Source organism: Centruroides vittatus, unplaced genomic scaffold (assembly GCF_030686945.1).
Source record: "Centruroides vittatus isolate TY-2023 unplaced genomic scaffold, ASM3068694v2 contig_474, whole genome shotgun sequence".
In the NCBI taxonomy this organism is placed as follows: Eukaryota; Metazoa; Arthropoda; class Arachnida; order Scorpiones; family Buthidae; genus Centruroides; species Centruroides vittatus.
The window spans coordinates 2,063,078-2,085,895 of record NW_027122266.1 but is presented as its reverse complement, the minus strand read 5'-3'; the positions used below and the strand labels follow the sequence as shown (position 1 = coordinate 2,085,895).

The following is a 22,818-nucleotide window of genomic DNA, read 5'->3' as shown; positions in this document are numbered from 1 at the left end:
CCCGATAAACTTTCCCTTTCAACCTAAGCGGCACCCTCTTATCACATAACACACCTGACATATCCCTCCAATTCCTCCAGCCAGCCTGAATCCTGCCTGTCACCTCCTTATCCACACCTCCATCCTCCGCCACAGTTGACCCCAGGTACTTAAAGATATTGACTCTGCGAAATACGTCTCCCCTCAACTCCAGATCCCTCTCCCGGGCACTATCCACCTCCCCACTACACATATACACTGTTTTACTCCTACTCACCCTCAAGCCCCTCCCTTCCAACGTGCCCAACCACCTTTCCAATTTAACCCTCAGCTCCTCTTTAGTCTCGGCGCACAGAACGATATCATCTGCATACAACATGGTCCAAGGCGCCTCTTCTCTGACCCCGTCCGTGATCACCTCCATCAGCATGTTAAACAAGAAGGGGCTCAGTGCTGACCCCTGATGTAAACCAACTCCCACCTTGAAGCACCGGGACACTCCAACACAGCTCCTAACCTTTGTGGCCACATCCCTATACAGTTCCTGTATCAATCTAACATACTTTTCAGGAACTAGCTTTTCCCTTAGACACCTCCAGAGTTCTTGTCTAGGCACCGTATCATAAGCTTTCTCCAGGTCAATGAATGCCATATGCAGCCGGGTTTGCTTCTCCCAATATTTTTCCAACATTTGCCGAAGGGCAAAAATGGCATCGACTGTTGACCGTCCTGGCATGAATCCAAACTGCTCTCCTGCAATGGTCACCTCTGCTCTCAACCTTCTGTCTAAAACCCTTTCCAAAATCTTCATCGTGTGGGACATCAACTTTATTCCTCTATAGTTTTTACACTCTTGAACATCCCCTTTTCCTTTGTAGATAGGTACAAGTATACTTTCTCTCCATTCGTTAGGTATTTCCTCCTGCTCAAAGACTTTTTTGAATAGGTCCCATAGCAGGTCAATGCCCTTCCTCCCCAATGACTTCCACACCTCTACAGGAATTCCATCCGGGCCCTCCGCTTTACCGTTCTTCATCCTCTTTAGGGCCCTTTCCACTTCTTCTCTGGTTACCATCTGTACCATGCCCATGTTTTGGCTTCCTTCCTCTCTGTTCTTTGTTTCATTCTCTGTATTCAAAAGTCCCTCAAAGGGACTTTTGAATACAAAGTATGCCCTCCATCCTTCTCGTATGTCGTTCTCCCTTCGAAGGACCGTCCCCGTCGTGTCCTTGATCTGCCTTACATGCGAGATGTCCTTCGTTGCCCTATTCCTGATTTTGGCTAAACGATATATTTTCTTCTGTCCTTCCCTTGTATCCAACTCCTCGTATAAATTCGCATATGCTCCTGCCTTTGCCTGTGCCACTACTCTCTTAGCTTCACGCTTTGCCGTTTTATACGCAAATCTATCTTCCTCAGTACGTGACCTGTCCCACTTCCGTTTTGCCTCCTTCTTTACCTGAACAACTTGTTGCACATTTTCATTCCACCACCAACCTTCCTTTTGCACCCTAATCTTTCCAGATGTTACACCAAGCACCTCCTCCGCACAGTTCCTGATAGCCTGGGCATTATATGCCCACCAGTCCTGCACCCCCTCCCATTCTTGCGAGATTTGTAGCAGCACCCTCTCCACATACTCCGCCCTCGCCCTCTCCTCCCTCAAACGAAACCACTTGATTTTCTTCATCTGTGTATTTCCACTTTTCCTATACATTCTTAACTTCATGTCTATGCACATCAACCGATGTTGCGCCGATACCTGATCTGTTGGTATAACCTTACAGTTTATCACCGTCGCAAGGTGCTCTCGTCTAGTAAGGATATAGTCAATCTGCGAACTATGAGGCCCACTGTTGAAAGTTATCAGATGACTTTCCTGCTTGGTGAAAAACGAATTCACAATCCCCAGATCAAAAGCCACAGCAAAACCCAATATACTCTCCCCCTCCTTGTTGGGTTCCCCAACCCCATGGCCTCCATGGACCCTTTCATAGCCCATGTTCCGCCCCCCTATGTGCCCATTGAAGTCGCCTCCCACAATTACTCTCTCCCCTCCTTCCAGTGTCCTCATTTCTTCATCCAATTCACTCCAAAAACATTCTTTCTCCTCTGTTGCACATCCTACCTGGGGTGCGTACACACTAAACACCACAAGTAGATCATCTCCAAAACTCAGTTTCATTCGCATCATCCTATCACCTCTCCTGTACACCTCTAGTACCTCGCTCCTCCACTTGCCAGCCACCACTATTCCAACCCCATTTCTTCCATTCCTGTTTGCACTGCTATAAAACAATTTACATCCATCTCCAAGTTCCTTCGCCTTGTCTCCCCTCCACCTCGTTTCTTGCACGCACAGTACATTAATCCTCCTTCTCCGCATCATATCCACCACCTCCATTCCTCTTCCCGTCATACTTCCCACATTCAGTGTTCCCACTCTCAACACCTTTTCCTCATGTAGGGCTTGCTTCTTTAACCTCATCCGCCACTGGTGAGGTAGCCCTTGCCCACTTTTCGCAGTTTTAGGGCGATCTAGCTGCGCGTCGCCTACAGGGTTCGCCCTAGTTCTCCTTCTATCACAGTTTCTGAGACTCATCATGTAGTTTTGGCAAGATGTTTTACGGCCGGATGCCCTTCCTGACGCCAACCCTCCTCCTTTATCCGGGCTTGGGACCGGCAACAGCCATTTTCAGGGCTGCGTAAAAGTCAATAAATATTCGATAAAATCGATTAATTTCACTTCGAACGAATTTCAACGAATTTCAACTAATTTAATTTAATTTAATTTCGAACCTATATGAAACTTTTATAACACGACTTAGAAAAACTTTGTTTTCATTTAGAATAAAATTAAGTGCTTCCTTAACAATTGTCAAATAATTCACACGAGAAAACATTACAAGGCGATGCCAGACATATATATATATATATATATATATTTATACCTTAACATTTATGCAGCAAGAGAAAAATGATTCCGTCGGAAGACAAACTATTTGCTTATAAAAATGAGGCTTTAACATGAAAATTCGAATCAAAGAACTAAAATATGTGACACCATCGTTACGGAGAGATTCATTTGCAGCAACGCCGAAACGTTTTCTATTGGCAAAGGTAAATTATATTTACGATGTATTGTATGTATGATGCATTTACGATAATAAAGTATTTATGTTTTTAATTTTTCTTCAGAACTAATTTCTGTATGGTATTCTTTTAATTGGTTGATTTTTCTTTTCTTCGCAGAACTTTTACCCCCAAAATATGTGGAAATCTCTCCAATCTTTAATACAAATTTCAGAAATAGTTTCATTTATGATTCCGGGAAATTTAATAACCGATTTAAGGTGTCTCTTGATAAATTTTTTTTAATTCTTAAGATTCAAGGTTCTCCAGAGCAGTAGGTTGATGCCCTAATCTTAACTAAAATGTTTGTTTCTTCGTGAAATTTAAAGTATTTGACTAAAACTTTTCAAATTATTTATTTGAAAAAATACACTTAACAAGTTACTATAAATCTTTGTGATTTATTTGCAAATAAATTTTAAAAAAGACGAAAAATATATATATATATAAAATTGTCTATTATAATTTGTTAATTAAGTTGATAAACTCAATGAAAGTTTCTTGATTGAATTCATTTATTAATAAGAGTAAAAATCTGAGTATATAATAAATTGTTTTAGTTGAAAATATTTATAATTTTTAATTTACAAATTTTACACAAAAACTATTCAATTAAGGAAATGGAATAATTGATTAATGATATTGTGCTATACATTGATTAAGAAATTCTTTAAAAATGCAATCTGTAATCTTTTACTAATAAAATAATTTTATTTGAAGAAAATGAATATTTATAAATCTACTGCTGTTAAAAAATATTTATTATGAGCATTAACTGTACAAATTTTATAAATATTTAGTAACATAATGATAAATTATAAATGCACTTCTTCAGTAGCGGAAGACTTCATACTCGCCATTCCTATATCTTCTTTTAATGTTCTTCTCAATCTAGTCCTATAAGAACGTTTTTTTCTGATATAACGAGGAAAACAAAAACAAAGAAATTTCGTAAATGCTCTTCTAAAATCTCTACTCCAACAGGCATAAATGACTGGATTCATACCGGAATTTAACCATCCTAGCCACGTCACTATTGATAACACTAAGTCTGGTTTTACTATGCATTTCTCGCCACATATTCCGATAAGTACATTTGTAACGAAGAAGGGTAACCAGCACAATATAAAAACACCCATAACAATACCTAAAGTCTTTGCAGCTTTTCGTTCTTTGGCAAGTTTGGAAAGTTTCCTACTAAGAGAAAAACTTTTCAGGTTTTTATTTGTAAATTTAAAAGAAGTTCCTCTTTCGTATCCATTATCGTGACCATTACTAACAGTAGAATAAATCGAACGATATGACCCACTTTGAAACATACCTCCTCTGTGCATTCGCAATGTTAGAGGTGTTTTGTGATTACCATTCATTGCTTGTACTTGCTTGCAACCAACTTTAAGACTTCGAGTTTGCTCAACAGCTGCTCTATAGATTTTAAAATAAGTAAATACCATCACAGTAAGAGGTCCGTAAAAAGAAATCGTAGACGAGAAGACTAGATATCCGACATCGTCGGTAAAGAGACATTCATAAGGTGGTGGATCCTCTTTAGACATCGCTCTCCACCATGCTATTGCTGGAAATGAAATTAAAGCAGAACACATCCATACTAAGGCTATTAAAATGCCAGCCTTCATCGGCGTCATTCTACTCGGATACGTGATCGGATCTGTTATGGCCCAATATCTATCTAAAGATATAACGCATAAATTAAGTATGGATGCTGTGCTGGCCAAGACATCCAAAGAATGCCATGTATCACACCAGTCCTGTCCGAATATCCATACTTTTTCCATAACTTCGTGAACTGCGCTAAATGGCATTACTAATGCACCAACTAGACAATCTGCAGTTGCCAAAGAAGCGATGAAATAGTTAGTAACAGTATGAAGATATTGTTCTCTGGCTACTGCAACCATCACTAAAACGTTACCGAAAACTGTAACGACACAGAAGAATGCTAATAATACAGCTAGAAGAGGACGATGTATGTGTAATTCTGGTTTAGTAGTGACGTTAGAAGCTATCAGTATTGAACTTGAATCGTCAATATTATCTGCTGACCAGCTACTATTGTTTATTGACACGCCCTGAGATCTCATCGTTGCCAACAACCAGGCTGTCATGTTGACTTGATTTAAGTAGTCAGGCTCTAAAGAATCACTCATGTTTCGTCTTCATTACCCAAATTTGCATATTTTTGTACATAATAAGATTTCGTAAATCACTTGCAGGTACTGTATATTTCAATCCATCCTATTAAAAAATATATTTTTAGTTAGAACATTAAAATATATTTAAAATTTCAGAATACATATAACTATTAATTTATTTATATATTATTAGTTACATATAAAAAATAAAATTATAACTCAGTTTCTATTAAACCAAGTTGAAGATTCCAAATTATGACAAGGAAAGAGAAACTTTTTAAATATATGTCTATATTTATATGTGTCAAAATAAATTTATGATATTTTAAAATATTTTTATAATTATAATTTGTATTATTTTTAAATTTTACTGTAGTAGCTTGGAAAATTAAAATATACATTAACAGTAAACATGTGAAACTGTAACAATTATTATAATACAAAATTAAGTTAAAAGTCTCTCCTTAACCAATTGCGGAATTAATTAGTTTATATTGGTAAAATATTAGCGTTAATCACAGTTGTTAGGACTGAGCTAAACGATAACTGAATCTATCCTGTTTTCTTCCTTTAAGTTTTTAGCATCTGCTTCAAGGTGCTGACGAAAGTGGGAATGATGTCAATTGGAAAGCTCCTAAAATTACTGGTTTTTGTCATTTTTTAATTGAATTCCAAAATATCTGGTTAATAGGTTTTGAAAACATAACGTATATGACTAGAAATAACATTAGAAATAAATGGAAAGCAATAAAACCTACTGAAGCTTATACATTTATTTTACGTTCTCAAATAGCTAATCAGTAATGGCTAAAATTCAAAATCAATATTTTTCAGAATGGTGGCACTATTCATGTCCTCAATAATAGGCTGGAAAGAGAGTTCTGTCATCATCTTGTATAAGTGTGTAATAATAATAAAGTAACATTTACGTATATATATTTTACTGTCAGCAAGATAAGATTCATTATTAACGAGAAAACCGTCTCCGGTTTAATATATATATCGATTTACTAGAATACAATTTGAATTGCATACAAATTCTTTTATATTTTAATTTTGAAATTTAGAGTTTCATCTCCTTTTAATTTAATGAATCGTTCTCACGTTTCAAATACATTTATTTTACGATTCAATTTGAACACAAGTGCTATTAGTTTACTATTGCGGACTAAATCTTGTATTCATTGTCCATTAAGCTCACAAGTCAGTCTATTCCACAATCGAAGCCAAAGTTTGATCAGCATCCGAGAAATCGGATGAAGGAAAAGGGATTTTAATACAAGTGTAAATATAATCAGTTCTTTAAGTATTCTAAGGATCTGATTATTTCTCATATAATTCTTTCAATTTTCAGAATTTTAACATTTATTTTTCTATTGTCCATCAAATTTTTTCATCGATTACATGAAACAATTTCACTAAATACTAGAAATTATAAAAATAAATAATCTTCAAATGAATATGATTTCTTAATTATTAATGATCTGTATAGTATAATATAATAATTAATTTTATATTTAAATTTATTAGCAATATTAATATTATTTACTTAGAAACTAAATAATAGTGTCGACATGTTAGAAATAATTCCAAACAGGATAATTAGGGTTGCATTATGTTTCGAAGTTATAAAAGGTCCTTCCACTTCACTAAATAAGAATAGATTTAAACGCATGAAATTCAAAGCTACACCTTCGTAGCGTGAGGCCCTAAAGTATAGTCTGTTTAGTTTATGTGTTAATTATTCTCAGGTAGAATTTAATCTTGTTAAAGACAATTCAGACAATACTAATGACGCGAAAGTAAGCATACCTGTACCAGTTGTTACGTAATTTAACGATGCTTAATGTTACTTAAAACGAGCGATTAAAATATGTTGTTATAAACAATTTTAATTAACTTTAAGGCAATTTAATTTATAATTTGTTCGATATATTTTATAATTCTCACGAGTTTACAGAAATTGTAAAGCTCGTAAAAATTCAGAAATATAATTATTTGTATAAAATAATTTCAAGTTTATTCAATTGAGACTTAGCTTAAAATTTAGATTAGTTTATTATTTAATTAAATATTTTGATATTTAAAAATTTCCTAAAATTCATCTTAAAAATTATTCATTCTAATTAATTCTAGATTACTTATTAAAGTTTACAAAATAATATATAATAATAAATTAAGCTAAACAGCTTATTTAATATAACTTTAGTCAAACCTCGATTTAGCGCACTCTATTTAAGAGTGCGCTAAATCGCATAGTGTATACTATGCGAGGGTATACTATTCAAGTATACCCTCGAAAGCTCCATTGAACACCTGTGAATGAATCTTTTCCATAAACGGTAAGTGGAGCAGTGATACACAAACTATAAGTTGCGACCAGGAAAGGGTCCTAATAAAAATTACAAAAAATAATATAAAAATAGAACAGCGAATCAATAAAATCCCAGGCTAAGCTACTACTGAATAATGGTAACTAAAAAATACCAAAAAATTAATTGGGGTAGTTCTAACTTTCAGACTAAAAAAGGGGTAGTCGATAAAAATAATTCGCAGAACAATAAAATGAGGAATTTTTCACTTAATATAGGATTTTACATTACAAACCACATGGTTATCAGCAGATCATGTGACTTAGAAACTCTCAAGCTCACATTTATGTAAAGACCGCATTATTAGCCTAATAAGTTTGAAGTACTTCATTTTAGCGATTTAGTGTCAATTGCAGAGGCGGTAAATCGAAGTTTGACTGTATTTACAATAAAATATTGCTTCTAAATTGTCATTTATTTAAAACTACAACGGTAGACGTCTACATATCATTCACTAATATTTGCAAAAGTTTATCAATTACGAGAAAATTTTAAAGACAATTAATATCTAAAATTCTTAAACGAAAAAATGAAAAACATGTTACAGTAATTCACAAAAAATAAATAAATTATAATTGAAAATAAATATTTAAAGAAATCAATTTAAAAAATATTTATAACAAATATTGCTGGTTTTATTATATTAAATTTTATAAAAGTGCAATATTACTTATTGGAGAGAATTGGACACTACTACTTTATATACAGAAACACTATCAATAAAGTTGTTTCTCTATCTTTAATTCATCACAATGAGATCAATTACTGGATGAACGAGTATTAAATATAAACTATTGATTTACTTCATAACAGAATTAAATTCATTCTGGTATATAAAATAATAAAATGAAATTTATCCAAAGAACAACATAAATTCTTAAAATGATTTTATCTATATTAATAATTAGATTTTTAATATTGTCTAATTAATAAACGCGAAATATTATATACGAATAATTTCATTGAAAGCTATATTCAAACGTCACAGTTTATTCGCCTCTGAAGCTGGCGCTAAATTCAGGTTTTATTATCTGTATTAATAAGATCTAAATGCAAGTTACAGTTTGAGACTTGGAAGATAGTATGATTTAGTCATAATATCATTTAGTAATTCATTAATTCTGAAGGGTTCTCTGTTTAATATTTACGGGGAAGATCCGTTCATTAGTATTCATTTATCCGGCCGGATAGCCAAGACAGCAGTCTACCGATCTGCGCGGATCCGGGATCAAATCTGAGCATTTCGAAAAGCCTCAGGAAGTTTTTAGGGTGTGGTTCATCTCGGATATGTCAGGCGCTTTCCTTCACCACCCGGTCGCCCCATTATAGGACTAGCCGAATTCACAATAGGTTTGAAAAAGGCCCTCTCACTATTCACAGGGCGGAGAGAATAAAGTAAAAAATACTCATTTGTTCTTTACGAAAGATGGCACAATTTATAAAGACGTTATATCGAGGTTTCGGCTGATTTTACATAGTATTTTGATCAGTTAATTTTTCTAATGATTAATTCTTCGTGTAATTGAATTTCTAAATCACAAAACAACCCGTACCTAAAAAACCTTAACCTTTCCTTCGTCGCCCACGTAAATCCAATCAGTGAAATCTAAACGAGACATTCTTCTAAATATAGAAGGGAAACCTTGAAATGGACAAAGTTTTATTTCCGATTGAACAAATTCAAACTTATCGATCCAACTTTTTATTCCTTTGTCGGTATTCATCTCAATATTTTATAGATTTTAGCTGAAGTGGATATAACATGCTTAATATATTTTTAACTCAATGCATAAATGTCACAAATAACCTAACCGAGAATGTAATTTATTCCTCAATTTTGAGTACTTTAAGTATAAAAAACACTTTTATAATTAATAACGAACTTTTTTATTATAAAAAAAGAAATTCTAATATCATTTGATTTCTTAAGGAATATTTTTTATGAAAGAGTTTAATATCGATTTCTTAAAATTGAATTTAATATAATTAAATTAAATTAAAATTATTTAAATCAATAAAATGAACATCTGAAGAGGGGAAAAGTACTTTCAATAAAAAGTTTCGAGTTAAATCAATTAAATGATTCTAAGATTTTTTACAGTAAGAGAAAGTTTAAGAAATTTTATTAATTAAAAATTTATTATTAATTCAAAACGATGATTATTATTATTATTTTCTTCCAATTGATTAAGTACTGTTCAAGTAGTTTGGTCCTTAAAAAAGTTGAAGAGAGAGAGAGAGGAGGAGAAAGGAGTGTATGATACGAGCGGTAACAAGACAATACTTGTATTTGAAACTATTGGTAAAACTCAATAATAAATTTTAGGTATGGGTTGATAGGATAAGGCAAAGCAACAGGGTTTTATCTGCCAAAGGGATGCTTTCAGGACATTCTATGGCTGCTACTTAGGAACATGTGAAGAAACCCGGAAAGCACCGTGTTGGACCAAGTGCGAACCCGCAAACAACGTTCAGTAGTTTTAGCCACTAGGCCATAAAGATAATAAATCATAAATTACATTATATTTTGTATAACAATAGGCCAAACAATTAACCACTTAAAATATTTGCAAAATACAAATACACATTTTCAGTCTTCTAAATACGCCCTTATGCGTTCTTTTCAAACTCCCGCTCTTGAAGTTAAGATATTCGTGATTTAGGCATGAATTGTACGGTTCAAGGGCAAAAGACTATCTCCATAAAAACTGTAAGTCAAGTTGCAAACTATCAATAATTGCATCCTAGAAATTAATATTGCACGATTCCTAGGGTGAAAAATGTTCTGAAATTATTACAGAACGTTTCTCATGGACTGTCTCGATAAAGGATATTAAGTAGGTGTGATGACAAATTTGCAACTTGATTTTCAATTTTTATGGATATAATTGTGCCGCCGAAAGGCAAAGGATCTATCTTCTCGCCTCATCTACGCCTTTTATCACTGTTATAATGAGAAAATCTTGTTTTATCGTTCACCAATGAAACGAAATAAAACATTAGCGAAACTGATTTTATTTTACAGGCACTTTCCCATTTTAACATGTAATTTTAAAAGTAGTTTTACATATGTAGTTAAAAGTAATGCATGTTTAGATAAGGAAGAGGCTACTCCAGTAGCGCTTTACTACGTATGAAAAAGCATATATAAAGAAGATTCAGAAAATTTATTTTATCTTTGCACATAAAAAATACTTTTGAGATTAAAGTATAAGTTGAAATTATATAAGGTAAATATTCAATACAACTAAACATAAGCTAAAAATTAAAAGATCATTACATAAAAGCATCATAATCATGTAAGTATTAATGCCATTAGATACTCGAGTTAATATAACAAATTTAAATATAATTTGAGAAAATGTACAAAGATTAATATAAATAAAATATTTTAATCTAATAATAAATAATTATATTAAAAATTATCAATTTATGATATATGTAATCCGAGAATAATAATTAGACAACATCGATTATAATAATGAACTAATTATATTCAACATTTAAATAAGTTATATAAATATGTTTATTTTCCTGAGATTTATTGCAAATTAACTTTAAAGTTTCTTTTATATTTAATTGAATAAGCAACTTTTCAAATTAGATTTATGCACATATTAAAATGTTTCAAATTTATTTAAACATGTCGTGACTATTACACTAAATCAAGTTACTTATTTAAGTAGATAATATGATTTAGTATAATAAATACAGAGTATAACAATTTATACAAAATAATAAATCAGATTTCATTTTCCGTAAATACTATTTTAAGAAAAATGCTATTAGCCTAGATTTTTAAAGAAATAAATCATTCTTCTTTATTTGTCACTCATTCCTATTCAAATAATTCGGATTCTTTTTAAGCACTCCACCCATAATGTTAATACAAAATATTAATGATATAAACTAAGTTTAAAGTTTGAACGTATTCTTTTATGTTAACTTATAAAATAAGTTCCGTTATATTTCCATCAAATAGAATGACAGATTAAGTAGTTTTAAGGCTCCAAATCCCTTTCTTAGAGCTTACTGATGACTTAAAATAATGTATTTAAGTATGAAAAATGAATAACTGTTTTAAACAAATCGAAGATCGCGCCGAATATCTAACTACACATTTTCACTAAACTGATAATATAGTAGATATATGAACAATCAACCATACTTGAAACTGTGAGTAAGAACACACTCAAACACAGTAGGATTGAGTGTTTAGCTTGAAGATTTGTATTCTATTGAACCAAATAGATGACCGACGAAACATTATAAAAAATTTTTTTTTTACTAATGAGGACCATGAAAAATTGAGGTCCACACTCACGTTTCTTGTCTATCAGATACTAAAGCTCCAAGAGCGCGCTCGGCCACAGTATTACATAAGCAGCATCGCGTATGTACTCTAACATTCAACCAGTGTGATCGATTACTGGTTGAATGCCAGAGTTATAAGAATAAATTTAAATATTCTTGAAGACACTGAAGTCTATTGATTCTAAAAATACATTGAATATTTCCGTTTAACGTTAATATACTGTTCTTATACAATTAAAAAAAAAAACACGTTTAAAAAGTTTCTAAAAAGATTTCATTGATTTTAAGCTTATTAATTTTAAAAGTGATAAATAGATTAATTAGTTTCGTTTTAATTTTCTTTCTTATTTTTTTAATTAATAAACGATTCATATCTACATGATAACAATGGCTTTAGCCGTGATGAAATAACCTTAATTAATGTTAAAACAGTGTTTACTAATTACAAAAATTGGCAAGTTTTTAAAATTATTTTTAATATAAAACTAAATTATAACTTTCATCGTGAGTTATATATAAATATTTTAACAAAGATGAAATATTTTTACGTTACAATATAAAACTTTTATTTATTTTTATTATCGAATGTTTCTTTCAGAACCAAGAATACAATTTAAAAATTTATCTGGTATAAGTCGAATATCTACAATGAAATATATTTCTTGGAGAAGAAAAGATGGTTAAGGTAACGATTATACTGTATAATATTTTATATATTTTGTAGAAAATACGATATCAAAAATACAAACGAAATCTTTATATATCTTTCTTATAAGAATAAGATATATTTTCATTTCTTGTTATATACGTTTTAAGAAGTGAAGATATGATATTAAATATCAAATGCAAACGGATCATAGATTTTTATACATTATATCAGGGCTGGGATCATAGGCCTTTATCAATTACTATTCTAAAAAAGAGAGTCTCGCAGACCTTAATTCTTACTTCTCAAAGTCAAAAATTAAGGTCTGCAAGATCTTCTGTCTCAGAAAAGTAATTTACAACTTTGAGGCCTCTATATATATATATACTGGGTTTAGGAGAAAAACCCTTCTAAATCCATTCTGGGTTTAGCCACACCAACAATGAAGAGGACCAGGTGTAAAGCACCAACATTGATTAGCTGATATTTTATAGTTTAATTAATAAAATTTGACAAAATTAAACGTTTTTCCTCCTTAATACATAAAGAGATGCGACCGAATGAAAAAAGTTGTAACAAATATTTTTGAGATCCCAAAAATGTGAAGCTTGGGCCAAATGATCTGCCGACCCCTCTGTATTAGGGCTTTGTCAGGAGCATTTCATTTATAGGAATTGCATAATGTATAATTTTCAAATTAAAATTGAATAAAGATTAAATTGTAAAATATCAGTTGATATACTTCGTAATGCCGATTAATTATATAATGCGATAATTAAGTAAATTGAGTGATTTGAGTTGAATATTAAAATGTAATATAACAATCTTGTTAATTTATTAATTAGAATTCCTTTCCCACTATTGAATTAATTCACAATTTAATTTCAAACTTAAGAAATGATAAATAATATTATATCAGGTAACAGTGCATTGTAATTATTAATATATTAGGTCTAATTTAAATATAATTATGGCAGTTTCAATTACTTAAACTAATTTAATATAATGACTATTTTAATTTTTCTCATTATTTTTATATATTTGATGCATTAAAACAATCTATAACGTTATTAAAAGTTTCTTGTTTACTTATTTTAATATTAATATAATAATTTAATTTGCTATAGGGCCCTAGATCCCTTTACCCTCTGAGAGGCCCTTGAATGCCTAGCCCAGGCTCATGAATACAAAGCAGAAGCCAACAAGTTTCGAGAGAAATTCAATAAATTTTAGTAAATAATATTTTTAAAAAATATAAAAATTTAAAAGAAAAAATATAAATTAGATTATTTTTTAACATTTCTTTCAGATCAAAGTATCGTTTTAGTATTCCAGTTTACTTTAACAAAATAAACAGATAGAAATTTGCATATTTATTAAAAAAATAGCATAGAAATGCAATTTAAAGTTGAAAGTGTCGAGAAGAAATGTTAAACATTTATAAATAGATTTAAAAAAAAGATGTTTTATTATTTATACAAACTAAAATTTAAATATATCAGAATTATTAAAAATAATATAGAATTAAATTTAATAAAGAATAATTAATTTTAATAAATGATAAATTAAATCATTAATTTTCAAGGAGGATAGAACTGCGGTTATCATTCTTAAATTTTGTATTTTAATTACATCAATCATTTTACTGCCGAGTTAATTATTGGCATAACACACTACTGAATTACTATCTCGCTACACACATAATTAACATTTACATCTTCACGTTTATGATAATCGCACACCTTTAGGTTTTAGCTAATTAATGCGTTCATATTACATTATAATACAAATTATTTTGCTATATCTAATGATAAATTACATTATTAAATTAGACTGCATAGAATAATAATAACACATTCAGATTAGTTTCTCGATGTTGAAGAGCAACTAGGAATAGGAAGACCGAGAACATAATGCTTAAACGACATCTAGAAAAATTCTTATTGTGTGAATATACTCGGCTATGGAAGGAAAATATTAGGAACGTAATATATCCGACTATTCACATCCAAGGACCCCTAAGATTTGGTCTCAGGTAGAGTAAAACATAAACGATTTAGTGACTAGTAATTAATTGATCCACTTAACTCATGTTCTTTACTTGTTTCTACTTACGCTATCTTTATCAGAGTGTAATAAGTGAAAACTCTAGTGTATAAGAAGTAGTCTTAAAATGTACAGAATTAAAGTGTTATCTCGTCGAGCGCAGACTATATAGTTAATTTAGGGTAACAACTATTAAAATGAACTTATTCTTATGAAAATAAAGAACATTTTAGGTGGGATAATTTCCGTTTCTCACTGTGGTTTACTTGCCACCAATCCAGGAGTTGAGAAGAGGGAAAAAACAACAACAAAATTTTCTTAATTTTGAATATTTTTAAAAGAATATTACAAGTTAAATGAAGAAATTTAATACGGATACAATTCAAGATGAACAATTTCTTATTGTTAATCAAATAATTATTGATCTAACAAAATCAATAACACTCATTATCTAAGTTATAATAAGGATGCTGTGCTTGTTATTCTGTAAGGATCAATATCATAAGTACAAAGAGAATGACACCAAAATCACAAATTGACACATCTGTCGATAATTCCAAGCTTTGTAACAAAAGCATTCACTTATATCATAACTATTATCAACTGATTATTTGATGTTATTATCATAACAAAAGCGAACGATTCTTTGCTTTTGTCATGATAATAACAACTTGACAATGAGTAAAACATAAGTCTATTATCATACGGAAAGGGAAAAAATATATATATTTAAAAGTTTTTCGAATTTAAATATATGTTAATCAAGTATTTAAAAGTAAAACTTTAATCTTTACGGTTTTGAATTATGTAAAAGGATCTATAATACAGACACGTGACTAAGACAAATATCGATCGTTGCAATAAAATATCGTAAAGTTTTTGAATCACTCATAACATTGGGATGAACATCTTGAATTCTTATTGACTTTATTTCAATAAAGCAAAATAGAAGCAGTTTTTTTCTCTCTGCTCTCTCTTCTCATCATTTAATCCTTGGATAAATTCTGAAGTTAGAAAAGATTTTTTCCGTTCACTTCCAAGAATTGTATTGGGAATTATATTTTTATTTTCTGTTAATATAAAATGTTATATTTAAGTTTATAAACGTCAATTTTATATTTAATTTTCTGTATAAAGTCTAAATTTAATTTCGGTGTTGAATAAATCTTTATCGTACTCAATGAATGATTTTAAATTTCAAATATAAACGTCGAAAAAAAATAAAATTAAAATGACTTTTTACGCTACTAAATTAGACTTTTATTATATTTTTATTAATAAATTACTAATATATTTTAGAATTAAATTTAATAAAGAATAATTTAGATAGGGACTGTCAATTTGTTCAATATTTTCATTAAAACAATGAATTTAATTCACGAAAAGAAAGATTTTTTTTAATAAAATATAAGTATAAAAGAAAGGTAATTTATAAAGCTACAAAATATATTTTCTATAAAAAACGTAAAAGAATAAGTTGACGTATCTGAAAATAATTATTTACAAGTCTGCATCGTAATATCTTTAGACTATTAATGAGATAAAAATAATCCAAGAATATTCAAGGGTATATATAAATAGCAAAATATAAATAAATATGTACAGCTAATATCCCATTGAAAGAAATATTCTTTTCCGTTTTCCTACGATAATTCTTTCTTTTATATATCTTTTTCTTAATTGTTCCATTAAGATAAGGTTCTTTGGAAATCCATTTAGCTGTTTCTATTTGCGGAACTATCGAACACACTTATATTTAAGCTTAATCCGTTTACTTTATTAATAATACTCCGTTAATATTTTATAATGTAACTTAATTCGTTTCATATTCTAAAATAAAATAAAAACAAATATATATATATATTTAATCCATAAGGGAATCCCTCATATTCATTCAAGAAATTCTTAAATTATTTTTTTTTATGGATTTAACTTAAAGAAATCTTTGTGAAAATGTTAATCAGTTGTTTATACTTTTAGAAAGTTAACACGGTAAAGTTCTAGTCTTTACTTAAATACAGCATTTTATTTGATTTCTTTTACAATTTTTTATTTATTTAAAAAATGTTGAGGAGGATATTTAGGAATTTAACGTTAAAATATCTTTAATAATTAAGCAGCCGGAATTCCTTAAAGAATAAAAATAACAGAATATTTTCTCTTTAGTTAATCGTATTTTTTGCTTATCTAAATGCTAAAAAGAGGACAAGAAGAATTTTCCAAACTGTTTAATAAAAAAAAAAAACGATAAATAATTACCTGTTTTAAATAAATTAAGAAGAAGATTTTAAATTTATTTTTATTAAAACTTTGAATAAATTTGGAATTTGTGCAACTTGTGAAAATTTTTGAAAAATTAGCTTAATTTTTTTTATGTCCGAGGAAAAACGAGCCCGTTTATGCCTTTTACCTCTTAGTGGCCAGTGGCGCATTACAGCTTCATGGGGCCCAGGAAAATTTGAATTAGGAACCCCATGTACTGTACGGTGTTGACTTCAAACATTTTTTGGGAGGGGGATTTATGGAGGAGAATCCCCAGTATCCTCGTTTGTTTTTTAATGAGACTTCTGGAGGATGAAGATCTGCGCTGAGCCTACAATCTAGGGCCCCCCGATATGAGGTCAAATTTAACTTTCGATGTTCTTACTATAGGCCTAATAATAATTTTATAAAAGATTGGTTTACCCTTTTCGCCCATAAGATAAAGCGCCCCTGAATAGTTGGCTCCTTTTAGCTTTTGTTTTTTGAACAAATAAAATACGTAGAATATTTCTCTATTAATAAAAAGCGGTTTACAAATTTTATTTTCTGTTATAAAAATAACGTTAATTTTATAGGGGATAGGAATCACTATGGACTCCTAAGTTTCAACCGGAACCGAGGAAAAATCGCAAGCTTTTTCCTCTCGGTGGCCTTGTGCATTGATAGTAATTATCTTGCAACAACGAAATTTCGACGATAAGTGGATCATGATCACCGATTAAAAGTAAAACAGAATTTATTCGGTATTTATTAAATACTTACGTTTCTATTCATTGGTTCTCTTAATCGTTCTATAAGCTATTGTTAAAACATCTTTAGAATGAGAAAGTAAAAATTAATTTTTTTAAATAATACTTTAAACACTTTTACTTCTTCCCACGTGTCTCCTTCAGAAACGTTGTCTTTTGTTTTCTAATGAAATAAAATGATCCGCAACTAGTTTTTGACACTTTTCCTGAGTTAATTCGCAATTTAAAACAGTTAAACATAATTATGATTTATTATTTGTTTATAGATGGTTTTATTATTATGTAACAATACATTTTATAATGTGTTAAAAGCGAAAAATAAATTCTATTTCAGGATGGAGTACTTCAAAATACGTCAATAAACTCATTTAATTAGATAATCTAATGAAAATCAAACCAGTTAACTTGATAACGACTAGAATGTAATCAATAATATCAAACAATATCGAAATTAATTTCCAGTGGGTGATTATTCTTTCAAAACTTAATTAAATTGTAATAAAATTTCTATACTTCCATTTTGTTCAGTAAAAAAATTAATTAAATGATGCATTTATTTTCAGATTAACATATTTTATGGAATCTTCTAACTCCATTATTCGATGTTAACCAGAAACAATTCGCGTTATTAATTTCTTTATCGAAAATTCTTAATAATGAAGTAGATCAATACTGTTCTGAATGTAATATTAAAATGTTTAATATCTTTATGTAATAGCAAAAACGTAGATAATATCTTTAATACAAGATAAGCTGGGTTTGTAAATGTCCAGGCTCGATCCAAGTACATTTGTGAATACAACGTTTTGTCTAAACTGAATTTAGAACCCTTTTTATTACAAAATTGATTTAATGAAATTATTATTATTTAATCAGACAACTTAATGATTATGATCAGAATTATATAGTTATAAAGTGTACATTTATAGAGCGAATGTAAAATACATAAGGTATAGACAATAGAGATTACATATCCTGAACTAATTTCGATAACTATAAAGTATGGAGAGTACAACGCATATAGATAGTTGATGTGGTTTAATGGAGTATGGCAACGCAACACATGGGCGATCTGCCAACTGGAAGTGATTTCCGAGACAACTTTCTATGGGAAATCGGCTCTTATTCAGTGTTAGACACGTGAAGAAAATTCGGAAAACTCCGTTGATGGGGCGCGAACCCACCAACGATTTTCAGCAGTTTTATCCATTCGACCAATAGTGGGCGTATAAATAATTGGACGAGAAATCGTCAGAATTCTATTTTTATTTTCTAGAAACTGTTAAGAAAACGAAGTATAGTTTCAACAAAATGAAATAAATATGAAACTATTTAAATATTAAATAATATGAAATTTTAAATAAATTTTTCTTGAAATTTCGAAATTTCTAGGTTATTATTTTATATTACTGTCGGGAGAATGTATAAATTTTTAATGTCTTTTGTCTGTTATAAGCATTATTTTATGTATATTCCATTTTTGTGAATTCATTTAATCGTAGAAACTCGTATATAATTTTCAATGTTTTAAAAATTTCTGAATAATTAAATAAATAGCAATTATTCATATTTTATTTAACTTAAAAACGATATTTTTAATTCATTTACACTGGAATAAATTGAATTATTCTTAATGCCATATTTGCTTTTCTTGTTTTATAATTTGATCCAAATCTCGATATAGCGTCCAATTAAACAGCGGACTATCGTAAAGTGTCAGTGAATATTTGTAAACTCTTTTCCAAAAATATTAAATAGGGACCCCTTCAGTACCTGTAAATTAATAAATTAACGATTTTTGTACTGCAAACGACATTTTTTATCACATTTCAAACTCTGAAACTCAAATTTCTGCGTATACCTCATTATTAAAACCTCAATTTAGCGCCATTCTGTTTCCGAAACTGAAACTAAATTGGCGCTAAACTGAACTACCTGTAACAATGAGAATTCCATATAACGATGAAGTATACATTACGAAGATGATGTTGTAACGCGACTTCAACTGTACCATTCTCCTTGTTTGGGGTTTTTCAGTTTAGCCTCATACTCGGTTTAGTGGAAAACAAATTTGAATGTACAGTATTTAAAAAAATTATAATAAAATTTCAAAGGATAATGATGAATTGAAATTTTTGAAAAAAGACACGACTTTACATTTAAAAAAACAGTAGTTTTTTTTTAAACAGATAAGTTTCTATAAATCTAGAAATAACAAAATTAATTACAACTTAATGATACCTTAATGTACTTTTTTAAAATAAATTAATCTTATTTTTCAATAGTAAACCTATTAATTATAACATATTTTATATCACGTTTCTATATTTTACTCGATTATGATTTCATGAATTATTTATGCAACATTGCTAATGACACACCAATTTTTAACAATAAAAACTTAATATTTGGAGTAAAAATGTTGGTTTATTAATCACAGTAAAACCTCGAATTTAACAGACAATTAATTTCCGTATGTAATACGTAAAAATTAATACCTTGTTAATCTTTAATTACATATAAAAAACATTTTAAGATTAACAAGTTATTATTGATATATAGGATATATATATTTTTTCAAATACAAGAAAACGATTTTGTTTAAACCACTTTAAAATTTAATAATTCCTGTGTCTTTTGTCGAAAATTTCTGAAATTTAGTACCGAAATTTGCGTATTAAGAGGGTTGATCCTATTAAATGTCAGTGATTAAAGGCAAAGGATGAGGAGATAGAGATCGTGTGTCATATCTCGAGTGGGGTCGGACTTAATGAAGATTTTATTCGTTATTAACATTTAAATTTTTTTTATGAAACTCGTCTCTATCTTCAAAATTAAGCCTTTGGCTATTTTATAATATGAAATGTTATTTTAAAAAGTTTTTATAACGGATGGCGCGGCACAAAATTTTTAACTCTTGTCAGGAAATTTACGCAACTCGTTGCTGAATTTTTTAACACACGTAGTCGGAAAACCAACGTTATATAATAAAATATAACGGACTTTCGGCTTTAACGGACACCTTTACGCTCGAATTAGCCTGTTAAAACCAGGTTTTACCGTACAAACAAAAGCAGTTCAGAGAAATTCATATATACAGTATATATATAAATTCTTTCGATTATTTAATCGATTAATATTATTATTATCGATTTCTAAATCAGTTTCACAAAAAAAAATTTTCGACTGATTACTTATTTTTGGATTTAGGCGTTGCTTTTAAATTAATTGGTGATTCATTAATTAATTTTTCATGTTAAATAGCACCTTTTTACTAATTTTCTGGGTTTTTATCATTCATTTATCGCTAGAGTAGATCTTAATGTCAAAAGTACTAGATTAAAACTTTCACTATATTTTGCATATATATATATATATATATATACTGTGTGTAAACCAGTTTAAGATGGAAAATATAAAATATACTGTATCGTAATAGAATATTCTCACTCACTGCATATTTTATTCTATAAATATGTAAGTTTAAACTAAACTGTTACATGCTGCATTTAGAAATTATTCCAGTTTCGTAGAAAATACATTGAATTATTTATATTTTTGAAAAATAATATTTTTCGTATTATTTTTAGTACAGTTGTTGAATCATAAAAGTTCTAAGGTAAACCTACTAAAATGGTAAATGGTACAATATACATTTTATCATTACCACGTGAATCAGTTAAGTATAAGTCTTTCAATATAAATTTAAGTTTATGTCGAAACTACAGACCTGATTTTTTCGGATTAGATTGATGAAACAAGGCAAGGTGACATAAAACTGATTTGTCAAGGGTGATTCTTGCTGAAGGCTATCTGTGATAATCTGGTCCCTATTTACATATTATAAATGTGATGAAAATCCAGAAAACATGCGACCAGGTCGCTGGTTAGGCACGAACCCGCGATCAACTACTAGTGTTCAGTGGTTTTATCGATCCGCCAGTGGTGGGTCTAAATTTTTTCGGGTCTATGTCACGTACCCCATGAATTTTTCATATACAGCCTTTTCAAAAATGTCAGTCCACGTGCCTCATCATCCGGCCACTCCCATTGTGGGCCGAACCCATAATCGGAATTGAAGAAAGATTCTCAGTGCCCATAGAAGTTAAAAACTAAAAAGTAAGCCTTACATTTTAATACTTTCAATTGTTATAATTTAATAATTATAATTAACGAAGATAAAGAGGAAGTTAATGGTTAAATGTCAATTTTTTTACTGTAATTCTGTACCGATAAACTTATGTTCTGTAATTCTTGTCAGGGATTCAGCCGTTATTATTAAACAAACAAATATTTTTTACATTTCGAATATTAGAAATAAATATTTAAATTTAAAGATTGGATGAGTTTATTTAAGAGTAATTAGAATTTCTAATTAATTTTTAAATTTGCATTTATTAAATTAAGTTGACACGTAATTTGATTTTTATTAAACTAATTTATGAAAGAAAAATATGGTAAAGTTTAAATAGTATTAGTCAATAAATTATTACTCGAGTGTATATAAAAGATAATCTTTGTGTGATCTTGTTACAATTTCTATTTTAAAATACATATTTATCAAGAGATTAATACATTCTTAACTTACATTGTGTAGGCGTTAAAGCAACTTATAATTGCTTTATAACTAATAATAGACTTACTAAGCTATAATTCAATCGCACAAATACGTTCAAAAATTTTTTCTGTAATTCGATATTAAAAATTATTAACTATTTGTTCATTTAAATATATTTACATGTTGTAATTATACGTAGTCTCCATTAAATTAGTTCTCCGCTTGATTAGTAGGATACAAGCTTAAAGTGTCAGCTCAGACGGAATTCGATCCCAAGTGTTCCAGAGCATACCGCTCTGGAACACTTGGGATCGAATTCCGTCGGTCGTAAGACCCTAGAAATATTTCGGGAGCGGTCAGGTCCCGTTTATCACCATCCGGCCGCCCCCATTGTTAGTCTAGCCGAACCCACGATGGTCGGGAGGATAGCGTAAAACTATTGTAGGCCTGGCCTTCATAGGTATAATTAAAAGGCCATATTCGTGCTCACAAGGCAAGAAAAAAGAAAAATGTGTAAATATCATCTTAATACCTGTACTTGTATTGATGTTAACAATTAAAGTAAAATCAATAGGTTATATTTTAATAATAATAATTGAAAATATAA

General features: G+C 29.8%; 1 protein-coding gene across 1 annotated transcript in view; it reads right to left on the bottom strand.

The window, feature by feature from the left end:
- Positions 1–3,882: 3,882 nt before the first annotated feature.
- Positions 3,883–22,818, bottom strand: part of LOC136977793 (dopamine receptor 2-like) — a 107,068-nt gene continuing 88,132 nt past the window's right edge. The window contains exon 2 of the mRNA XM_067273362.1: positions 3,883–5,367. Coding sequence (XP_067129463.1) covers positions 3,927–5,279 — 1,353 coding nt within the window. The 5' untranslated portion in view covers positions 5,280–5,367 and the 3' untranslated portion in view covers positions 3,883–3,926. The remainder of the gene's footprint in view (positions 5,368–22,818) is intronic.